Genomic DNA, 16539 nt, shown 5'->3' with positions numbered 1-16539 from the left:
TCAAAGCCCGAAGCCGTCTCCTGCGGGGCACGTCGCCGACTCGACACCCCTGGCACACCCCGCCCCGGCCCGGCGCTGCGACCAATAGGCTGCCGCGATCGCGGCCACGTGACCGCCGCGTCTACGGGGAGGCGGTCGGAGGAGCGTCGGCAGCGCCCCACCCCCTCCCTCACTAACAGTAAAGCCATTTCACCATGGGCCGCTTTATCGAAATAACATTCAATCATATTCACTGAGTGCACATTCGAAATAAAAAGCATTCTGTGACTGGATGCGATCATTTCACTGCAAATTTAGCTTGGGGCTTTGTTCTGTGAAGTAAAATAATAAATATGTATGCTCAGTAAACTAATAGCTCAACAAAAGTGACAAATAGGTATACAGTTGTACAATGCGTAATGATGTGCCAAAGCCTGCTATAGATTTTGAGGCTCACAATAAAGTCGAGTTTTTACTTGTCTCACCTGCTGTGAGAAGAATAGCAACCATCAAAATGACAATCTTGTCAAAAACCAATTACATCTTCTCAATAGTTTTGAATAATAGTTCAGATCATTGGACTCCATAATTTCAAAATTTCTATGGAAATTCATCCCTTCACTAAGAAGTTTCAAAAACGTAAATGTTATGGTGGTCTGGAGCACCCAAATTTCTACAATTACTTTCTTGCAATAGGTTGATAAGTAAAAATAAAATGGACTACACAAGATCAATTAGATCATAATTGGTTGGGCATTGAGCAAAAGTTCTGTAACAACATTAGACTGTGTGATCTGCCCTTTATCAGCCACACACTTAAACGATGTAGCTGCTTTAAAAGCATCAGTATTAGCTCATCACTGACAGCCTAGAGGGAATTTTTTTAAAAAAAGAAGAAACCTCACTGGTGCCATGCAAACTGACACCCATCTGGAACAAACCAGACTTTCTGATAAATAAAAAAATTATAAATTTCACAATATGCAATAACAAATGAATTCAATGGCCACAGCATATTATCCATCATAATAACCTTATTTAATTTGATGAAACTTATGGTATTAACAAAAACAAATACTTAGAATATCTCAATTTTAAATCAATAATACAAAGTAGATTAAAAGCAGTGGGGCAGAGTAGAGGGGCAGTGGTGACCTAGCAAGTAATCTGAAGGTTGCCGGTTCAAATACCAAACTGCCAAGGTGCCACTGAGCAAAGCACCATCCCCACACACTGCTCCCCGGGCGCCTGTCATGGCTGCCCACCCACTGGTTAAAAGCAGAGGACACATTCAAATTCAAATTTTATTTGTCACATACACAGTCATACACGGTATGATGTGCAGTGAAATGTTTTTGCGACTGCTACAGACCACAGTATTGCAAATGTTGCAAGTAAACAATGAACCAATATGCAAATATTGCAAACATAACCAAATATTACACTTTTATGTCTTTAACATAAAATATGTGTAACTGGTAGGGTGAAGGTGTGCAAATGAGTTACATTTTTTTTTTTTTTTTACAATGTTTAAAGAAAAGAGAAAAAGATCCATAAAAAAAAAACATTTCGTTGTGTCACTGTGTGCTGTGCTGCAGTGTTTCACAATGACAATCACTTGACTTTCATTAAACAGTAAGGAATTAGATCTTTAACCTTCACCTAGATATGTATAGTTCTTAAAAATTCCAACCAGAAAAATGGGAAAGGGATTTTACTCATCAATCTCATCAATGCTATGAGGCACTGCACATCGGTCAGGGAATTGTGGCAGAAGATTTGTGAAGTTTTAACAACAAACCTAGGGCACACCATCCCTGCCTCAACCAAGCTGTGTCTGGTGGTGATCTCACTAACATTAACATAGAAACAAATAAGTCTTACATACTTCTCACCATATTAGTGATTGTCAAAAAAAACATCCTTTTGAACTGGTACTGGAAAACTTAAATATTATGTATCACTGCCATATTAAAAAAATACTATTAGATCATGCTTCCATGGAGAAGATTTTTCCTTAAGGAAACTGTCAAAATTTGAACACCACTGGGCATCCATAATTAATTTTATTAGTTGATGTTGTGGGAGGACAGTGCTTCGGCCTCCTGGCACGTGGTCCAGGTTTTGGGGGCATGGCGTGTTGGTGTTTGGTTTTGGGCGACTTCATGGCTGTGGTTCCAGTGGACGATGACTGTGGGTGGCTGTGTAAAATATCCACAACGTGCATCTCCAACTACTGTACACGTATCAATGTGTATCTCTACATACTGTATCAGTTGTGTAAATCATGCGGAAAATACAGTCGGAACAAATGAGAATGGAATGCACGCTGGATAAAATTGTACAATGTTTTTTTTTGTAATGCTAGTCCGAAAGTAGGTGGTAGTAGCCTAGTGGGTGACACACTCGCCTGTGAACCAGAAGACCCAGGTTCAAATCCCACTTACTACCATTGTGTCCCTGAGCAAGACACTTAAGTTGCTCCAGGGGGGAATGTCCCTGTAACTACTGATTGTAAGTCGCTCTGGATAAGGGCCTCTGATAAATGCTGTAAATGTAAAGTCACTTGGGTGTGAAGACACCTGCTCACCACTAGAGGGCGGCTGGCGACGTGGAATAGGAAGCAGAGGGACTCGAGGAAGGAAACACTCCGGCTGAACGACTTCCTGTCCGGAGAGTGGCGGCTGTGAACATACATCTGGTCTGTTTACTTACAAGTTATTTTAAAAATGGTAGATTTAAAATAGTAGGTTTAAAAAAAAAAAAAAAATCACCTTTGTCTAGTGTAAATTCTAGTGTTAAACTTAAAGTATATAATAAAGTATAGATCAACTGAATGTAGTGCGCTGGGCACGCAAAGTGTTCTTTTTTCGCCCCCAGTTGATTGATGATATAAAATCCACCTTTACTCTTGTTTAATAGCCATGGGAGGTACACATTTTTTATGCCTCTTTCTGGTCGTATAAAAGTGGACTTTCACCCAGCTGGAACAAACACAGGAATCGCAGGAATATGGTCAGCGGGTGTGAAGGTTCTCGAGATTAAGCGTGGTTAAGGTTTCATGTTAAAGCCTGTTCAGCAGCTTCCAGCAGACCAAACACTGTCACGCTTTACTTATTGCCCGCCGTATCTTCCACAGAAACACTCGGTTTTTTTTTTTTTTTTATGTTACCTTTTTAAGGAAGCGGCCAGCGTTTTCTTTCCTGCCGAGCGGCTACAAAAGTGCAGCAGAAAGCACATTTGCAAAACCAAAGCCAGCAATTACCAAACCCACCAATCTCGCCTGCCCTCCTCCCCACATCTCCTGCCCTCTTCCTTCCTTGATCCCCGTGGAGGTTTTAATGACTTTGGCCCGTGGCCGAGTGTGTGCTGCGCTGTCTGCATGCAGCAGACACCTCCCGCCACATGTGCTCCATGTGCGTCTCCGTGGGAGCGGCCAAGTGCGGGGACAAGTCCCCGCGTGCCGCCTTCACTGGCGTCGAGCTCGTCCACGCTGAAGGACCGATGGCTCGTGCCAAGGCCCCTCCGAGCGTCGAAAACGTCTTGATATTTGCCATGGTGGACGTTCCACACGTCAGCTCCAGCCCCCACCTCTTTCACTCTGAAAAACAAAAATGTTGTGGTTTGTGTTTTAAAATAGCCAGCTTTTTGGTTTTCTGGATCATGTTTCTGAGAAAGGGAACCATTGAGGCGCAAGCTGAATGGCAGGCTGAGGGTGACATTTTGTTCCCCTGTACCCTGCCATTTGCGGTGTGAAACTTCATTTTTCCCCTGTTAGTCATGTTTGCAGGGCTCTCCTCCTTTTCCTCATATAACCGTGATTACCAAATACATTCTGCATGGTTCTTCGGTTTGAATCGCAGTATCACTCATGGTTTGTTGGTGTGGCGCATGCCCCTTTCTGGCCTTCCGACCACACTAGTGTTGTACCAAGGCTGGTCGCTTCAGTTTGGCCTGGGTGAGTAACTTACTAATTGTATTCTGGTCATGTGACCACAGGGCAGATTAACAAGACCCCTTATCTTGTAAAAGATTACCAAAAGTACACTGCAGGATTAATGAACGTTGCCAAATGGCCTAAAAGTGGGGGGCTGGGGTGCCAAAGAGGATTCCAGTGGACCATTGAACTCAATTTCCTTGGAGACAATTAGGGAACATTATGGAAGTTGATGTTAAAAGTGTTGGGAGGCTGACCTCAATCAGATGCCCTACCATGCTTAATACAGTTTAGTGATGCTGCTCGTTCACCCCTAGCCGACGACACCCAAATACCTCCGTCCTGTTTATTGTACTTACAGATTTCTGTTTCAGTCCTTGGTCCTAAATCTAGAGTTAATCCAAATCTTTTAAAAGCCTCATGCGGTAAAATTACAATTGGTTATGTTAGTATTTTAATAGTTGTACCCTGGTAAGTTAAATATTATTGGAGAATTTTTTTTTTTTTTCAGAAAGGCCGGTCTGAGATCAGCTGATGCCCGTTCACCTCTGCAGCCTTTAGGCCCGAGTCTCTAAAGCAAAACAGAAATAAAGCAGGACCTGGGTCCTACGGTGCACCACCACAGAGGAATACTTCGCTGAGGAAACAACTTCTTCTTCTTCTTTCTTTCTTTCTTTTTTTTTTTTTTTTTATTAAACCCTCTTCTTCTCCTCCCCGCCCGCGGTTTCTATGGCGACGGCTCTTGTTGCTGGTGTGACGTCGCCCGCCGACAGCCAATCAGCGGCGGGAGTAAAGGTGTCTGGTTTCCTCCCGGTCCGCCCGAGAGAAGGAGCGTCGGCGCGGACGCTTTCCTCCCGCCCCGCGGCTTCTTACTTCATTCCGAACTACTGCGGTTAGAACGTCGAGGGGTTTTTAATGTTTGGTTTTTTTTTTTTTTCGTTTTGTTTAAGCGTCTTAAGTTTGCTACGGGAGGACGGCGTGAACCTGTCGCCAGCTCCTTTCCCCCCAGGCTCTTCCAACATGGTCCGCTGAGAACGTGATGCTGTGCCTTTCCTGCCCTTTTCTACTCGGAGAGCGAAGCCTTGGAAGGAAGTTAGCGACACGGAGGCAAGTTTTTTTCCCGTTTAAATATGTATGTATATACGATAAAACGCAACAAATTTCGGGGCTGCTTGTGGGAGCGGGGCGCCGAAACTTTACTCGGCGCGGAGGCAGCTAGTCGCCGCGCCGCGGTGGGAAAGCCGAAGCTCGCCGAGGTGAAGGGCTGGTTCGGGCAGGGAGACCGTCTGCTGGCGGGGCTCCGAGGTGCTTGACAACGTCTCCGAAGTAAAAGGTAGGCCGGCGGCACGAGAAAGGGCTCGGACGCCGAAGGTCCGTCGGTTTTGCCAGAAGTTAGCCTGGAATTCCTTCCGCACGACTCGGGAATTCTTCCTCGGAAGATACGGAGTAACACGCAGGAGGGGAAAATGGTAGAAATGTATCTGCGGAACTCGGGAATTCTTCCTCGGAAGATACGGAGTAACACGCAGGAGGGAAAATGGTAGAAATGTATCTGCGGAACTCGGGAGGTAGGGTGGTAGTAGCCTAGTGGGTAACACACTCGCCTATGAACCAGAAGACCCGGGTTCGAATCCCACTTACTACCATTGTACCTGAGCAAGACACTTAACCCTAAATTGCTCCAGGGAGACTGTCCCTGTAATACTGATTGTAAGTCTGATAAATGCTGTAAATGTAAACTTTTAACTTGAAAGCACGTTGTAAGTCGCTCTGGATAAGGGCGTCTGCCAAATGCCATAAATGTAAATGTAAACTCGGGAATTCTTCCTCGGAAGATACAGAGTAAAACGCAGGAGGGGAAAATGGTAGAAATGCATCTGCGGAACTCGGGAATTCTTCCTCGGGAGATCCAGAGTAACACGCAGGAGGGGAAAATGGTAGAAACGTATCTGCGGAACTCGGGAATTCTTCCTCGGGAGATCCAGAGTAACACGCAGGAGGGGAAAAGGTTGGAAAGGTGGAATTCACTTGCTCCGCACTTGGCAGCGTTCGTGAAATCCGACTCGAGGCTCCAGCGTGAGTGAAAAGCTAGGGACGTTTGGCGTGGCATTAGTACGTCGTCTGCTGGTTTCGAGAAGCCGCGAATTGCGGCCGCACCGCACGGTCACGTGACCCGCGTTTCGAAGCCACGGATGCGATTTCGAACCGAACGTCGGTTTCTGTTTACACCGGCGCTGACCTCGGGCTGCCTTCATTACGGGCTGGGCTGGTTTTGTCATTTGGGTTTGGGTATTTGGCACGAGTGTTGTCACCTCGGTTTATAGGTCACATGCCAAGACTTGCATCAAGTGGTGCATGGTGCCTGCTGCGTCTGTTCCGGAAAGTGTGTGCCAAAAAATGCAAGCTTTTATTTTGCGGAATGCGTCTCTGTGACCTCAGGTTGGGGTAAATTCGAGCATTTATGGGATGGAGTAAAAGTGCTTTGAAAAATTCTTTTGTATCACTCTGGTGAAGTCTTTTTTTGGAATGTGGAGTAATTGTGTAAGTGTGGATGTTCCAAGGCACAGGAACAGACCACCATCATGGAAACCTCACCTGGTAGGATAGTCAAAAGATTGACTTAGTAACATATATCCATTTCATCGAAAAATATCAAAATGTTTTTTTTATATTCTTCTTATATGATAGATTATGGAGACTGTGCAGACATTATCAGGTTAACCTTTCTTTTGTGATAACGTTCTCCAAAAATACATTTCTGTTTCATTTACAGTACTAAATCAGATTTTTAAAATATGGTCTAATCTTATTTTAATGGCTCCCTGATGTGGGGCATAGACTACTGGGCTCCGTTAACACAAAGATGTGAGGATTGTGAATCTGGAACGCTAGCTTGCCTGAGAGAATTCTGGGAAAAGAGGTTCAGGATGAGTGCACTGCCATTCCACGTTTCCTGGCCTTGCTATCCCCGGAGAGATTTCCACCTCAGCCGGGCATTCTGCTGCTTACAAATTACTTTTCCAGACGCACTTCTAGCTTTAGTTCTGTGACCAAAGATGAAACAATTCAATTTGATTAATTTGCACTGGGGTGCTGCATTTTTTTTGGTGGGGGGTGAAAAAGCCAGACTGGAGTGATGTAGTCTGGTCTGTACTGTTTACAAAAAAAAGCCGGAGTAGCTTGTTTTATCTGGACGAAAGGCCTGTTAGTAATCATTGCATTCAACAGCTTTTCACTGCTTTTGCAATGATTTTCAAACCAGCTTTTGTAAGTGCCTTTGAGAAAGAATAACACTGCAGCTTCTGAGTGTGGACCCTGAACACGTTTCAAGGATTATTGCTTTTTTAAATCCTTGTGACCGTGAAAAAGGGGGGAAAAAATGAAACGCAGCTCGACATGTGTTGAAATACCTGGGGTATGGTTCCGATCGGGGCGGGGTGGTTCACTGGCTGCTGGTCCCTAAGCCTGCTCTCATTATCAGGCTGCACATTGTACCAATGGGAACAGGCCCGGCTTCCACACTGGCTTCTGTGGGGATAAAAACATTCCACTGTAGGTCTCTGTTGAAATAACAAGGGGAGCGGAACAATCGGGCGAGGGTCCACCCCCCCACCCACTCCACCAGCTCAGACTATCCTCGCCTCTAATGAGGCGGATTGGGTTTGTAACCCATTTTTCACCATGAGGTCGCTCTGTTAATCAGATGCTCGATCCTTTTAATTTGCATTCCTGCATAAATTTGAGACTGAATGGTGGCGTAAACGTTTCTGGTCCTAGTCATACGTCAAATCAGTAGCGTTTAGGTTATGTTCTTGTATAGTATATGTGTGACTAAAATCCATCTGGACCGTCTCTGGACGTGCCTTCTAGCTGCACCACTCTCGGTACTTGTCCAAGCAGACATCTATTTTCTTTCTTCCCCTTTTTAAAATATTTTCTGAAACTCAGGAGGACCGATTTGAATATGAAGCCCAGAAGCTCACATGAGTATTAAACCATGTGCAGAGACAAACCCCTTACTCTACATTTTAATAGAAATGTGACACTCGCTGCTATTTAGGTAGCCGTGGGTTTTACTCAGGCAAATGTAATCCCCTGAAAGCTGTGGCTTCCTATACTTTGCTTGCATCATGTCACAATGGGATTTCGAGGATTTGAATGTCTTTGTCAGTGCAGCTTGGCTGTTTCATAAAGGGTTTCTGACCTAATGGGGTGCTTTAAAACCAAGTGTGGTGATGCGTGTGTGTTAGTGAATGTTAAATCACCATTATTGATATTTCAAACTATTCACAATGAAATCCGTTTTGTTTGTAGAAGACCGATTATAGATATTGAGCAAGTATTAGGTGTACTGATAGTCCCAACAGACCCAGGTTAATTTGAAAAGAAATAACATCAGCTATGTATGTATTTCACAGCATTTGTAATAATAAGGTTTATGAGGAATGTTCATGTTTTTTTTTCTTTTTTTTTTTTGTGCAAATTTTTGTCGGACCTTGAACTGCAGGCTTAGTTAATATATGAGTAGTCAGAATGTAATTTTAGTTTTTGTGTAAAATTTAGTTGTATAATGTATATATTTACATTAAATTTTTTTTTTTTTTTTTTTTTTTACAGTGCTGTTTATGACATTGTCTTTATGCTCCCCTTCATAATCAGCATTTTATTGAAGTAGTAGTGTTTATTTGAGATGGTTGGGAAATCTCTCTGACTTATAAAGACCTGCGTTTAACCTGGATCTCCAGCATGTGACTAGTCCTGTGCAAACGCTGTGTATGTCACGATGGTCCAGCCAATCAGAATGGAGTACATTTGATGTCAGAGATGTGCACTTGCACACTTTGGCGGAGACAAAAATTCACCTCAGTCATGCTTAATTTGAAACCAAAATAAATTACTGTCATGTTATCATCATGTGACTTGATTTAATCTTTATTCATGATTTCTTCTGAATTTTCCAGTTAATGCAGTTGTAAGCTTTTGATCAGCGTTTTAATATTGATGTATGTTCTACCCAGGGAGGATGCATGTGTCCCTGGCAGAGGCGCTGGAGGTCCGAGGAGGTCCTTTGCAGGAGGAAGAGGTTTGGGCTGTGCTCAGCCAGAGTGCCGAGAGCCTGCAGGAGCTCCTGCACAGGGGTAAGCTAGCTCTCCACTATCCTTCTGTTTGCCCATTCTTTACAACAGATTAGAAAAATATTCACAATTTTCACATCTGCAGGAACCAGTGGGCGCAGGCCAATATCACACACACACACACACACACATAAAGTTCATATCCATTGAAAGAGTTTCTAAAACTGGTTCCTTAATCGAGTGGTGAATTAATTCATGATGTTTTTTTATGGTTTTATAGCAGCACCTGGCTTGCTTATTTTTTCTGAAAAACTGTATGGTTTTCTGTTCCTGGTGCTGTTCTGCTTCCTCGTGTTTCTCACCATGTGAAATGCAGATCTTCTGCATATTTCCTCCAAGTGTCAAGTTTGGACAATCAATTTAGGCTGCTTGTTTTGCCCACATAAATCCTAAAAGCTGTAGATGACAGGCCTGACAATGATTTGCGCTGTAGATTAGACTTCACTTCCCCTCCATATTTCTGTCCACTGCACCCTGTTTTGTGGTGATACTCATGTGATTGTCCCAAATACAACCTTCACTGTAATCCTTTATCAGTCTTACAATGGTCACTGTGTCTCGGTTTCTTAATGTTTCCTGTGATGTTTCCCATGACTGCACACCCTTTTGACATCATCGTGCACCTTGTGCCATCTTCCATAATTGAACGGTTTTTAGAAGCTCTGCCAGGCAGGCTTACTCACCCAGTTCTCCCATTATCAATCCTGTTCTCTCTATAATGGAGGAGGAGGAAAGCTGGCTTTAGCTTTTTGTTTTCCTTTCGTGCTCGCAGAAGGCGAGCCACTGTTTTTTGGCTCAAGAATAAACAGTCATAATAAAAGCATGTATCTCATACCCCTAATGCTCAACTAGAATAAAAACAATTACTTTTCCTGGCTCTCTTTTTAGATCCATGACCTAAGCAGTTCAGAAATCCAGTTTAATGGAGAATTATTGGGCTCTTGCATGCTCAGTGCCTGAGCTCTTCCATATGAAGACCTTGGCAGTTAGTCTAATGCCACATTCATTCACATTAATCCCTTTTTTTTTTTTTTTTTTTTGAGACAATATGACCGACATTCAGCTCTTAGAAATAATTACAGAATGAATTTTTTTTTCTTTTTTGAGGAAGAGACTCCTAAAGGAAACTGTGGAATGGTTCGGCTCAAATCAGCATGAAAGTTTAGCGCTAGTTTCTGTGTAGCTGGGGTGAGCCATTGGCCAAACTGTCCCCCCTCATAATTTTTTAGCCCCGTGAGGTGGTGACGTGGGGGTGCTAGTGTGCATCTCACTGACAATAGTTGCTTTATTAGCTGCTGCATGGGGTTTCGGGGAAAGCCCACAGTAGGTCATCGGCCACGTCTGAACTGCTGCCAACCCTCTATGGCCACAGATTCCCCATCTATGCAAAAGCCTCTGCTCATATGTGGTGTGGTGTTTTTTTTTATATGTAAATAAAGTTGAAGTAGATTGCCCACTGTGGTTAATAGTGCCATCCCAGGAGAAGAGGCATAATCTGGTCCGTTGTCTTCCCTGTCTTCTGTCTAGGCCGTACAAAGGGACGTCTTTCAGCACATCCACATCAGCACTGGCATGTGGCCAGTGGGGTTTAAGGGTAATTAAAGGGCTGCCCTCGGGCTCTCTCTGTAGCTGGGTCTGCATAACTCACACGGAAGGGATGCAACCTCACTTCTCCCTGCGACACGTCGCCTGGCCTTTTTACTTGTAGCCAACTGTGGCAGCCATTTTTTGTATTCGATTGTATTCTTGCGTTTATCTGTAGTTTCTGTGTTCAGAGTATGTGCCAGCGAACCAGTGCTTGTCACTTGTGGCACAGGCGTGTTCAGTTATGTGACCTACGGTTATCTGACTGTTTTAAGTTAGGGTGAAAATTGTAGTGGTACTAAAAATGCTGAGCTGTGTGCCCGCCTTCAACAAGTACTGAAACCGGATGTTAATCAAATGGAAAGTGTGGTTATCTGTCACAGTGAACGTGATTTCAAACTGTGATAATACTCACTCTGGCATCATATGTAAACTAAGATCTTCCTTTGTGATTTGTGACCTTGAATCTACTTCTCCGCATGTCAATAAATGTGCATTTTGAGGAGTTTGTTGAAGATTAGTCTTGACATGTCGCACTTCTGTCAAGCTGGTTTTGCACCCGATACTGACCCCTCGTTCACCTTTCCTGTGTGTGTGTGGTGGTTTGGTGGAGCTTGCAAGTTGTGAACTGCTTCATGTAGGGCATGTCTGTTTATTTCCCCCCAACCTGTCTGTGTGCAGATATCTGACATTTGTTTTGCATTGAATATGACCATGTCACTCAGAATACATGAAAAATGGGTTTGGCTGGACAAGGTGAGGTCAGAAGGGTTGATGGCCGCTGCATTTGGTGACTGGATGGAAATCTATGAGGTGCTGGCCAGTATAGCAAATGATATGAATGGTGCCTCTACTTTGATTTGGAAAAAATTCTAAGTTCTATACAAACTGTTGATAAATTATAACATGCATGTGTGTTCATGTTCTGCTTTTTAAAGAAATATATAAATAAATAAAAAATCTCATAATTCCCAGGCATCCTTTTGTTTCCTACACAAGTTTACATTCTGCAATGATTAGTCTGGCATCTGCATGGAAACTATGAGGTGAAGTTCTCCATGCAAATATTTGTGCTGGAGCACTTTTTACTCAGCAAAAGCGATTGCAACACCCTGGAAAAAGCATGTGGGCTCTGATAAACTATAGTTGACTTGCTGCATAGGATTAGCATATAGCAGTATTAACAGCCTTTGGGTCCTGCGTGGGAATTCCTTAGACTTTGGCTTGCAGAATTAGGCACCATACTTAACCATACTTGCAATAGGCTATTGAAATTAATTACTCTTAACCCACACATTCTCTCTCCTCCGCTTCTCTTGGTTCAGATCCCTCAGCCTTGGGTTTTATAATCTCCCCCTGGTCCCTGCTGCTCATGCCTTCTGGAAACATCTCTTTCACCGACGAGAACGTCACTCAGAAGGACCTGAGGGCTTTCACTGCCCCTGAGGTCATGGAGGGCCTCAATTTGTCCTCTCTGTCAGACATTGAGAAGGTACTGTGAGCGTTTCAACAGACACATACACACAGACTAAAGGTTTGCTCATATTTCTATGATTATACATGCTTGCAGAACTGCTCTTGTTGTGATATTTAAAAAATTGGGACAGGGACATCCTCGTTAGCATCTTTGTTCTGTCAGATGAGCTAAAATACTCCCTGTTACTCTCTGTTACTCCCTGTCCAGTGCTCTGGTACATAGCCATGTACACTTCAGGCACTGCCTCTGCTGCAGCGACATGCCTTCATTATGGCTATTCCTGGCCGGCACGGTTCCCTCTGCCCGCTGCAGTGCAGTGTTTGGGCCGGTGAAAGAAGCTCTGTTTCTTTTTTTTTTTTTTCTTTTTTTTTTTTTATGGAAGAATCTCTTGCATTCTTTGGCAAACCTCAAGTTATTCTTTCCCCCAACCTAATCCTGGGCAAGGGAAGTGATAGCTTTCTGGGAAAAGGCAGAAATGTGAGGGGAGGGAACTAGAAAGATGTGTAATTGTACTGTAGGTGAGGGCCCACACACATACAGAGGCATATGTGGGCGCTGTGTATGCCAGCGGATGAGCTACTTTTAGCCCTGTGTAGAGGCAGGAGTGTGAAAGTTCAGCATGTTGTATTAGTCAGGCTTTTCCTCTACCAAGTAATACTTTTAAAGGTATAATGTACCTTAAGTTTGTGAATTGCTATTAGACTTTAAAAAAAAGTGTCATGTTTGGTGTTTCTACTAATGCAAAATCCTCTACATTTATGCCATTAAAAATACTCAGTTGTATAAATTATTATTAGTGACAATGCTTGTTTCCACAATGGCTTTGAAATAACCAAAATTAATCCATTTGTTTTTCACAGATGCACATATACTCACTTGGCATGACCCTGTTCTGGGGAGCGGATTATGAGATTCCTCCCAATCAGGTAAGACAAATTAAACATGTTTACCATCAATCAGAGGATATAGAATTACAGTCATGCCTGTTTTCTGAATAACTGCTATAACTTACTTTAACTTACTAAAGTATATCAACTTAAAGGTATCCTGAATAATGGCAATAAACAATGATATGGCAGGTAGATTATATAAAACAGCCTGCTTTTATATAATCCTCGTCTAATTCGATGTGTGTAACTACCCTGCCAGTCTCAGTTCATGTGAGTTTGTGTGATTTGTGGGTGTTCCAGCCCATGAAGCTGGGGGAGCATGTGAACAGCCTGCTGCTCAATATGTGTGACGACTCGACACTCACACGCACGTCTGTGCGCACCGTGCTGGATGCCTGCAGTGCACACATCCGCAGCTCCAGTTACGAGCCCTCGTTCTCCTACGTCCGCAAGCTCGTCCGCCTGGTGCTGGGCAGCCTTTCTCAGGTAACTGCGAGTGACCCGCACTGATGCAGCCGGAGTTTACATTGCCCTCCATCTTATAGAACAGACTAGAAAAAACTCAATATTTTCCTGCCATGACTGGAAATATACCTCATAGTAAAGCGGTGCACACAAATTCTCTTACTGGATGAAAAAAAATATAGCCACATAAATGGCCATTGCGTTAGATTACAAATTAGTAATAAATGAATAAAATGCAATTGTCGTTTTTTTCCCTTCGGCTGCTCATGTTGGGGGTTGCCACAGTTGAACAACCAGTCTGGTTGTCTGCACAAAGATTTGGCAAAGGTTTTATGCCGGATGCCCTTCCTGAAGCAACCTTCCCCATTTACCCGGGCTTGGGACAGGCACCAAGAAACGTGCTGTCACGTATCCCCCAGTGGCTGGGGGTGAATAATCTGACATGTTAAGATAATAATTGATGTTTGCCATTTTTGACAGAAAATTGTAGGTCTTTTAAAAATGTTTTACTTTTCTGAGCATCAAGGGTGTCAAGTTTTTTTTTTTTTTTTTTTTTGCTTTTTGCTCTTATTACAAAAGAAACAATCTTCACGTGAGAGACACAATTAAAGCACACACTTCATAATTCTTTCACCTCTGAAAATAGCTGCTGCTGCTGATGGAAAGATTCATATTCCTGAATGTTTTGACACTTGAAACTGAAGGCTGTTTCTCACAGGTTGGCCTGCGTGGCTCTCTGGAGAGCTTTCAAAACCTCCGAGCCCTGCGGCCATCTTACTCAGCGTGTACCTGTATCCGCTTTCTGTGTGTCACGCTGCCCTGTGCATTTATTTGTTAAGTGACACCAGAGTGGGGGATAGCTTTTGATAAAGCCTCTTTAGCTGATCACACTCCCGTCACAATGCGGCCTCCCCCCCCCCCCCCCCCCTCCACAAAATTGAATAGCAAATGCAGCGTGTCTCACAAGCTGCCCGATCTTGTGATGCCGATGACGAAGCCACGTGAGCCAGTTCTCTTAACTTCGGGCAAGAACCCTGCTTCTCATGTTAACCTGAGCCTTTGTCTGTCTCCCTTTCGCCCTGTAGTTGGACAACCTGCTGTCTCAGAGTGAGCGCGAGTCTCTGCCGGAGCGGAGCAAGGAGATTCGTGAGCGCCTGCGGGGTAAAGGCCTTCCTGCAGGTAACCTGAGCTCCTGTGTGTAAACCTCCCGCATGGTGGCCTCTGTGGCCGGAAGGAGACTCTATACACACGTACATGATGACCTTTCTCTTTCCCTGCTTCTGCTGTCTGTCACAAACGGCTCCTTTCACTTAGTCACGTCAGAATTCGCCTTCTGAATGACACTTATGTTGACCGTCCGCTTGGGACTGTACTAAGCAGAGCAAATGCATTACGATAGAAAAACCATAGAATATATATTTTTTTATTGCATGCTAACTTAAATATATTAAACCATGTAAGGTGCCTTAATATTTTTTTTACTGCCATCATTAATAACGTACATATTTTTTTAAATTAATTATTTATTTATTTATTTATTTATTTATTTATTTATTTATTTATTTAAACCTAATACACCATGTTGGAACAGCAAAAAAAGAAATTATTTTAATGGGAAGAGGGGTGCTTTTAAAGAAGTTAAAATGGCTCTGTATTTATGTAAATTATTAGCTTTAGAAATGTAACCTAAATAAATCTTGAAGCAACTGAAGAGTAATTAAAATGATATATAAATGATTTCAATTATATGCATTTTTTGTGCGATTTGAGTTTTTTCAGGCAATATTGATTATCTGTCCAAACCTACACTACACCATTGGAAACTACGGAAATACTACGGGTAAAAAAAACCTATGGAACATGCAAAGCCAGTAGTCCTGGCACAAGTGACTAGGGGGTAGAAAAATCACAACAAACGAGGGCTAGGTCCTGACAGGCCTCACAGCGAGGCCAAGTAAGAGCATAAAAGCGGAATCGCAGCCAAACTCGGTGGTGATTCTGCAAACTGGGCGTCTCCCCAATGCCAACATGCCCAGACACCTCAGCCAGGCAGTAGCCTAATTGTTTTCAGGCAGGGCGAGGTGGGGCATGAATGTAGCTTCTTCTGCAGTCTTTTGTGCGTTTCTCTCATGACCATTCACCGAGCGCAAGGTGCAAACAAGAACTAAACGAGTGCAAAAACATAAAAAACAACCTTAAAAAGGGTCCTGTGTGTTGCTGCACGATGGTGTTGGACTGATCTTGCTTTAGGCTTGATTGTTCAGTGCCATGTCTGTTCACAGCTCTCGCACATTAATGAGAAGTGGACTCCCTCCTCCCCTACACAATCCACACCCTTTTCCTCTCCTCATCACTTTCTTCTTCCATCACTTCCCGTCATTGGGTTATCCAGCAATCTGTCTAATCTAGATGTTCTTTTTCCCCTCCCTCTGCTTCCTCTCAACCTTCATCCATGTCCCAGCCTGGTCTACGGAGCGCTGCAGACAGGCCCTGGGCTCTCAAAACTGAATCTAGACGTGCACCACACCGCAGACCAGAAGCGCAGCTTAATTTTGGAAAATATGACCAAATCCTCCCAGTGGTTTCGACATTCCAACACATCTCTCCCAGGCCACGGAGAACACAAACAGGCACGAGTGGCCGTGCCGCCGCAGCATGGTATTGATTAGGCCGATACTTATGCAGTGTTTTCTGCATCCTTGCCCTTTCGTTTTGGTGCAGCAACACTTTGTGACTTGTTGAATCTGTGTCAAGCACTCGCCTTTGAAGTGAGGCACACTTGAAGGATGTGACTCATCTTTGGAGTTACTTTTCCGTTCTGGCTGGGTGTTGTAACCTCAGTGGTTAGACGTGTTCCATCATTGTTTTCATGTCGGACTGAGTAATGTTGACGTTGCCTCGTCACTGCTTCTTTCATGTTTAACCTCGTTGGGAGAACTGCAATTCATAAAAGAATATAGATAAAAGTGTCAAAAAATGTCAAACCCCTTTTGTTTTAGTTTTGTGTGAGAACCTCTGGAATTGTCTGTGTGTGTGTGTGTGTGTGTGTGTGTCTGGACTTTTTGATGTTCT

General features: G+C 43.5%; 1 protein-coding gene across 5 annotated transcripts in view; it reads left to right on the top strand.

The window, feature by feature from the left end:
• Window positions 1–4833: 4833 nt before the first annotated feature.
• The window catches only part of ptpn13 (protein tyrosine phosphatase non-receptor type 13), a 38286-nt gene continuing 26580 nt past the window's right edge, over window positions 4834–16539 (top strand). For 2 of the 5 annotated variants that reach the window (XM_028972709.1, XM_028972708.1), the window contains exons 1-6: window positions 4840–5023; window positions 8935–9054; window positions 11961–12127; window positions 12973–13038; window positions 13303–13488; window positions 14553–14646. In XM_028972709.1, the coding sequence (XP_028828542.1) occupies window positions 8940–9054; window positions 11961–12127; window positions 12973–13038; window positions 13303–13488; window positions 14553–14646 (628 nt within the window). In that variant the 5' untranslated portion in view covers window positions 4840–5023; window positions 8935–8939. Of the gene's footprint in view, window positions 5024–8934; window positions 9055–11960; window positions 12128–12972; window positions 13039–13302; window positions 13489–14552; window positions 14647–16539 lie in introns of all 5 variants that reach the window. The other 3 variants (XM_028972711.1, XM_028972710.1, XM_028972712.1) reach the window with 2 other exon arrangements.

Source organism: Denticeps clupeoides, chromosome 3, assembly GCF_900700375.1.
Source record: "Denticeps clupeoides chromosome 3, fDenClu1.1, whole genome shotgun sequence".
NCBI classification, from domain to species: domain Eukaryota; kingdom Metazoa; phylum Chordata; class Actinopteri; order Clupeiformes; family Denticipitidae; genus Denticeps; species Denticeps clupeoides.
This window is presented reverse-complemented; position numbering and strand designations above follow the sequence as displayed.